The sequence below is a fragment of the Boleophthalmus pectinirostris genome, unplaced genomic scaffold, assembly GCF_026225935.1.
Source record: "Boleophthalmus pectinirostris isolate CB_2022bp ecotype Guang Dong unplaced genomic scaffold, ASM2622593v1 HiC_scaffold_13, whole genome shotgun sequence".
Classification (NCBI taxonomy): Eukaryota; Metazoa; Chordata; class Actinopteri; order Gobiiformes; family Gobiidae; genus Boleophthalmus; species Boleophthalmus pectinirostris.
The window spans coordinates 47,501-55,000 of NW_026571036.1; the positions used below are offsets into that span (position 1 = coordinate 47,501).

Sequence of the window (7,500 nt, forward strand, 5' to 3'; positions counted from 1 at the left end):
GACGTTGAGGAGACGTGAGGAGACGTGAGAGAGACGTGAGAGACGTGAGGAGACGTGAAGAGACGTGAGGAGACGTGAGAGACGTGAGAGACTTGAGAAGGAGACGTGAAGAAACGTGAGGAGACGTGAAGAGACGTGAAGAGACGTGAGGAGACGTGAGGAGACGTGAGGAGACGTGAGGAGACGTGAGGAGACGTGAGGAGACGTGAAGAGACGTGAAGAGACGTGAGGAGACGTGAGGAGACGTGAGAGAGACGTGAAGAGACGTGAGGAAGACGTGAGGAGACGTGAGGAGACGTGAGGAGACGTGAAGAGACGTGAGGAGACGTGAGGAGACGTGAGGAGACGTGAGGAGACGTGAAGAGACGTGAAGAGACGTGAGGAGACGTGAGGAGACGTGAGGAGACGTGAGGAGACGTGAAGAGACGTGAGGAGACGTGAGGAGACGTGAAGAGACGTGAAGAGGAGACGTGAGGAGACGTGAGGAGACGTGAGAGACGTGAGGAGACGTGAGGAGACGTGAGGAGACGTGAGGAGACGTGAGGAGACGTGAAGAGACGTGAAGAGACGTGAGGAGACGTGAGGAGACGTGAGGAGACGTGAGGAGACGTGAGGAGACGTGAGGAGACGTGAAGAGACTTGAGGAGACTTGAGGAGACGTGAGGAGACGTGAGGAGACGTGAGGAGACGTGAAGAGACGTGAGGAGACGTGAGGAGACGTGAAGGAGACGTGAGGAGAACGTGAGAGGAGACGTGAGGAGACGTGAAGAGAACGTGAGGAGACGTGAAGAGACGTGAGGAGACGTGAGGAGACGTGAGGAGACGTGAGGAGACGTGAGGAGACGTGAGACGTGAGAGACGTGAGGAGACTTGAGGAGACGTGAAGAAACGTGAGGAGACGTGAGAGACGTGAGGAGAGACGTGAAGAGACGTGAGGAGACGTGAGGAGACTTGAGGAGACGTGAGGAGACGTGAGGAGACGTGAGGAGACGTGAGGAGACGTGAGGAGACGTGAGGAGACGTGAGGAGACGTGAGGAAGACGGAGAGGAGACGTGAGGAGACGTGAGGAGACGTGAGGAGACGTGAAGAGACGTGAAGAGACTTGAGAGACGGAGACGTGAAGAGACGTGAGAGACTTGAGGAGACGTGAGGAGACGTGAGGAGAGACGTGAAGAGACTTGAGGAGACGTGAAGAGACGTGAGGAGACGTGAAGAGACGTGAAGAGACTTGAGAGACGTGAGAGACGTGAGGAGACGTGAAGAGACGTGAGACGTGAAGAGACGTGAGGAGACTTGAGGAGACTTGAGGAGACGTGAGACGTGAGAGACGTGAAGAGACGTGAGAGACGTGAGAGACGTGAGGAGACGTGAGAACGTGAGAGACGTGAAGAGACGGAAGGAGACGTGAGGAGACGTGAGGAGACGTGAGGAGACGTGAAGAGACGTGAGAGACGTGAGAGACGTGAAGAGACTGAGGAGACGTGAGGAGACGTGAGGAGACGTGAGGAGACGTGAGGAGACGTGAAGAGACTTGAGGAGACGTGAAGAGACTTGAGGAGACGTGAGGAGACGTGAAGAGACTTGAGGAGACTTGAGGAGACGTGAAGAGACTTGAGGAGACGTGAGGAGACGTGAGGAGACGTGAAGAGACGTGAGGAGACGTGAGGAGACGTGAGGAGACGTGAGGAGACGTGAGGAGACGTGAAGAGACTTGAGGAGACTTGAGGAGACTTGGAGACGTGAGGAGACGTGAGACGTGAGAGACTGAGGAGACTGAGGAGACGTGAGGAGACGTGAGGAGACGTGAGGAGACGTGAGGAGACGTGAGGAAACGTGAAGAGACTTGAGGAGACTTGAGGAGACGTGAGGAGACGTGAGAGACGTGAGGAGACGTGAGGAAACGTGAAGAGACTTGAGGAGACTTGAGGAGACGTGAGGAGACGTGAGGAGACGCTGTAGCTCAGGTGTTTTTCCATAAACAAAAGTGTAAATCCTCGTCAGCTGCTCGCGCTCTCACTGCCGCCTGATTGGCTGGAGACCTGTCCATTAAAATGCACTCGTCTAATCACTGAGACTCAACAAAATACAGATCACAATCTTTGATCTTCTGATTATTGGTACAGCCCTAGACTTGATTCTGAATAAGTGTTGATCCCACAGTCCAGGTATGTTCCTCAGTGGTCCATGCAGGTTCCTCAGTGGTCCATGCAGGTTCCTCAGTGGTCCATGCAGGTTCCTCAGTGGTCCATGGGTGTATATTAGTCTGTGTGCTCTTATACTTGTTCTGATCCAGCTCCAGATCGTTCTAAAGACATTCAGGAAAGGTTCATTTCAGCATCAATAACAATATCGTTAATAAATAATAGGAACTAGTTTTAATACCAGTTTAGTATCGATTAGTGTCTGATTTTCAATACTTTTGACAGCTCTTGACCTTTGACCTGTGGTTCTTAGGTCGTGGCCATAAGAGGAAGAGTGTGTTCAGCAGCGATGCAGAGGAAGACGAGGACTTTGTGCCAAACGCTGAAGATGCAGAGGAGGAGGATGCAGAGGAAGATCAGGAGGAGGAGGACGAGGAGGAGGAGCTGGAGATGCCTGAGGAGAGGGAGAAGTCCACAGCATCACGACCCTGGGCATGTTTAACTTCTCTCCTCTTGTGTTCATGTGGCTTTGTAGAGTCGAAGGGGCCGATGGCGCAGATTGGCAGCTTCACTTCTGTCAGTCTGCCCCAGGGCAGCTGTGGCTACAATAGTAGCTTACCACCACCAAGTGTGGAGTGAATGAACTGTAAAACTCTTTGGTATCTTGAAATGATTAATTAATTAAAACTTCCTTCTCTCGACATAATCAGTAAAAGCTGAACCGTAGATCCTCCTACGTTGAACCTTGGTGGTGTATTTCATATTTTACGGATCAGTCTAATGTTGGTTGTGTTTGTTTCAGTACGGTCAGAGAGTGAATGGACTTCCCCACGTGACTCTCAACTCCATCACCGTCTCCACTCAGACCACCAAGAAGTTGTATGTTTATTTTAACGAGGAAGTATTATGCTAAATATATTTATTTATTTGTTTTATTTATTCTCTCATGTTCTAACATGGATCCTCATCAAAAACCTTTTAAAGTCATTCATGCATGTTTGACTAATCTAGTGATCTCTTCCAGACCTTATTTGAACTACGTCACCCAAACCCGCACATGACAATCCTCCATAAATACACAAAAACACACAATGACAGAAAACTGAACACAGCAACTGGACAAACCTGACGTGATGTGCAGGGTTAGGGGTTAGGGGGTCCACATTTCCATGAGAGCTTTAATTCCGAATAAAAATAATTTAATTCAGAATCAAACTGAACTCCTCTTTAAAAAGTTCATGTAAACAATTAATTTAAAATGAAAATGATTATTCAAAATTAATCGAAATAGTGAAGTAAGAGTTTGTTTTGTTGTGATGATAAATGTGAGTTTGTTTCCTGGATCCTGTTTGTGGTTTGTTGTTGTTAAAATGCTGCTGGTGCTTCATGCTCGTCGTGTCGTCCTTCGATCTGGTCCTGGTCCTGGTCCTGGTCCAGTCCTGTCTTGGGACTTTGATCCACGTCTCTTTGGATTTGTGAGAGGGATGCGGGAGTGGGCTGAGCTTTTGTCTTCTTCCCTTCTCCTCCTCAGCTCACAGACGGAAAGTGTGATGAGACAATTATCATCAGAACCACTGCAGGAAAAAGTTTGGATGATGTTTGTGACAAACCCAGATGACAGAAAAGCCGGGAGCAGCTGAAGTGTGTGTTTTCTTCCCAAAGACCTAAATCTGTTGGTGTCTTTGTCCAAACAGACCCCCCCCCGAGACGCTCAGAGACATTAAATAAAAAACCTTTCACCAGTTTAACACAAAAACAACAATTCAGAATTATTTCCATGTAAACTCCAAGGAGAATATTAGAATTCAGAACTATTTAATTCAGAATAGTTAATTCGGAATTAAAAAACATCATGTAAATGTGGCCTGTGTGTTGTGATAGTGCTCTGAAGGGGGAGAGACTTAGCACAGAGAACAAGGGGAGGGGGGGGCTCCATGTATTTGAGTAAAAACACATGGAAAAAAATCAGGTACAGGCTCTTTTAAGACTTTTTTATTTGTAATGTAATTCTAAAGGAATCTAACACTTTCTTTATTCAGCCCTGTTTCAGTTTGTTTGATTTATTGATTTATTACTTTTTCTGTTTCAGTCGTCAGGATTTTCACAGCTCCTGGGTGTTTCCAGACTGGGTTCCCTCCTCCACAGACTGGCGGCTGCTTCCCCCGAGGTGCTCCTTTAAACTAAAACTATGATGTAATGTCAGGACATAAACAGAATCATGATTTAAACAGAATCATTCAAATGTCTGTAGTGAGGCGGAGAGTTACCTCCCTGAGGAGCAGCAGTCGGTTCTGTTCTCGGTGTTCAGGGAGGGGCTGAAGAAAGAGGAGCCACAGAGACTGCACAGGTGAGACGGACTCTAAAGGGGTTCCATGCTGCTATTCCGAGATGCCTCTGTCTCTCCAGAGAAGGTCCTGTCTCCACAGAGAAGGTCCTGTCTCCACAGAGAAGGTCCTGTCTCCACAGAGAAGGTCCTGTCTCCACAGAGAAGGTCCTGTCTCCCAGAGAAGGTCCTGTCTCCACAGAGAAGGTCCTGTCTCTCCAGAGAAGGTCTGTCTCCACAGAAAGGTCCTGTCTCCACAGAAAGGTCCTGTCTCCAGAGAAGGTCCTGTCTCCAGAGAAGGTCCTGTCTCCACAGAAAGGTCCTGTCTCCACCAGAAGGTCTGTCTCCAGGTCCTGTCTCCAGAGAAGGTCCTGTCTCCACAGAGAAGGTCCTGTCTCCACAGAGGTCCTGTCTCCACAGAGAGGTCCTGTCTCCCAGAGAAGGTCCTGTCTCCAGAGAAGGTCCTGTCTCTCCAGAGAAGGTCCTGTCTCTCCAGAGAAGGTCCTGTCTCCACAGAGAAGGTCCTGTCTCCACAGAGAAGGTCCTGTCTCTCCAGAGAAGGTCCTGTCTCCACAGAGAAGGTCCTGTCTCCACAGAGAAGGTCCTGTCTCCACAGAGAAGGTCCTGTCTCCACAGAGAAGGTCCTGTCTCCACAGAGAAGGTCCTGTCTCCACAGAGAAGGTCCTGTCTCTCCAGAGAAGGTCCTGTCTCTCCAGAGAAGGTCCTGTCTCTCCAGAGAAGGTCCTGTCTCCTCTGGGCCTTAGCCTGGTCCTGGGGAAAACCAGGAGGTGCTGGTCTGCAGAACGCTGAGCTCGGGGTGGGACATGGGGCTGGAGGAGTTCAAATAAACAGGATAAATAGAATATTAATGACATCAGCTGTTCCTCCTCAGGTTTTCCTCACTGCCCTCTCACTCCGAGCGCTGGGACTCTGTGTTCTTCTGCGGAGGTCCGGTCTGGTCCTTGGAGTGGTGTCCCACTCCGGATCACTGCACGGCGGATCAGTACCTGGCCGTGTCCTGTCACAGGACCATGGACGAACAGCACCAGGTCAGCCGGCTCTACTCAGGCTCAGGCCTGGTCCAGATCTGGGGCCTGGGGAGCCTCAAGTCCGACCAGAGGTAAGAAAAACCGTTAAAGGGAGCAGGGGTTGACGTGGTCTTTTATGAAGTTAAAGGTTCTGTTTGTGCTAAACTGTTTTTCTGGACGCTTTGACGCTTCTTTATTCAAATTACACACATTTAGTTTTACGCTGTATTTATGTTGTACATTCATATTTACATTTGTTTAAGTTAAACAGCGACAGGCCAAAACTGTGGCAAATATGGATCATTATTTTGTATTTTGGGCATAAAATCACAATATTGATCTAAACCGACTCCAGTGTTGATTTATTTTGCTTCTTTATGGTTCGTTGCTGTAGATTTATACTTTTTACTTTTGTGGTCTGATAGTCCAGATTTAAAAGTGTATTTTGCACTTTTCCTGTAAAAGGCCTAATGCGTAGTCTCTAAAGCAGGGGTCTCAGACTCGCGGCCCGGGGGCCAACTGCGGCCCTCGGAAGGATTTTTTGCGGCCCGCCACTTAATTCCAAAGAATAATGACAGTGCGGCCCGCGGTAGATGTACGCACAATCCCACCCCTCTACCGCGGGCCGCACTGACAGATGAAGCTGCAATCGGTGCCCATGCAGATTCACAACAGATTATTAACGCAGTTTACATCCCAAAATTCAACTTACAGCAGTTGTGAAGCAACGAGTCTAAGTGGATCTGTTAATACAAGTACACGTGCACATACTGCGTCACCGAAAAACCAAAACAAACCACACATGGTGGTACACGTGTGCACTTCACTTTACGCTCCCACAACCACAGTATCAGAGCACAGAGCAGAGGAGGCGCTGACAGAATTCCCCTGTTCATAAGTATGGGACCTTTATTGGAGGGGTTAATAAGAAATAAAAAACATTGACAGTCTGTTTACCTGCTCAATACTCAGTGCGTAACTTGCTGGCAACCCGATGACCAAACTCCACGTATGTGTCGCCGAAATCCACGCGCACTCAGCGGCAAACACAGCTGTCCCATCAATATGCAAGCACCACAAAACTGCACTGATCTATCCCAGAGGCTTGGCGACATGTCAGCAAAAAGTACGAGGCAAAAACAAGCGTCTTCCATCCATGTTTGACATACGAGAAGCAGATACACTCCAGTGTGGCGCTTTCACACCGGCAAACGAACCAAAACTGGTCCGATTAACGAGCCTCTGTATCCCGGTAGAACAGTGATATCTCCAGTAACCAATACTGATGTTCCCTGTTAATACCGCGGGCGTCCTCATCTTATCACCATGAACTCATAAAACAGCATGTAGAACTTTCTACAAACTCACCGCATCAGCCCAGAGTTCGGGTAACAGCAGAAGCCAACAGCGTTCACAGTAGCGCGCAGCTTCTCAGGACGGCGCTGGGGTCTGGTCCTTGGTCTTCTGTCGTCCTACAAGCGCGTTGGTCAGATGGTCCGGAGGCTCTGTCCTCCATGTGCTGGTTCCAGACGGTGGCGAGAAAGACCAGTGCGCAATGACTGGGTCTGAGCGGGTACGTTCCGCCGTCTGCGTGCTGGTCCCATGCGGGGAAAGTGAGAATGCGCTGCTGCTCCTGTCCTCCGCGCTCAAGAACCGCGGCTGGTTCCGAGGTGGTGCAAAAGCATCCGGACAGAAGCGTGAGTCCAGTTTAGTTGGTGTCCGTCCTCCGCGCATTTGGTTCTTCCCGGGGAAAGCGCTTTTCACTCCCCGCTCCACGTCATCTGAGCCCGGACAGAACCGGAGCTGCTCCTGCTGGTTCGGGACTCGGGTTTGGATCTAGTCCGACTGTATTTCTGACACTAGGCTAAAAGCAGGACATTTTTTAAAGGTGAATCAATTGAATGGGCGATTGCTTATTGCCATAAAATTATTTGGTTAATTAAAGCCGAAAATAACAAATGCTGGTTCCTACATGATCACGGGGAACACCGGGACCTCTGTGCAAGT

At 49.3% G+C, this 7,500-nt stretch overlaps 1 protein-coding gene across 1 annotated transcript in view; it reads left to right on the forward strand.

Annotated features, from left to right (window-relative positions):
- Positions 1-7,500, forward strand: part of gtf3c2 (general transcription factor IIIC, polypeptide 2, beta) — a 38,194-nt gene that overhangs the window by 4,928 nt on the left and 25,766 nt on the right. Inside the window, exons 5-9 of the mRNA XM_055149538.1 lie at positions 2,456-2,634; positions 2,945-3,021; positions 4,232-4,309; positions 4,394-4,489; positions 5,358-5,585. Of these exons, the coding sequence (XP_055005513.1) occupies positions 2,456-2,634; positions 2,945-3,021; positions 4,232-4,309; positions 4,394-4,489; positions 5,358-5,585 (658 nt within the window). The remainder of the gene's footprint in view (positions 1-2,455; positions 2,635-2,944; positions 3,022-4,231; positions 4,310-4,393; positions 4,490-5,357; positions 5,586-7,500) is intronic.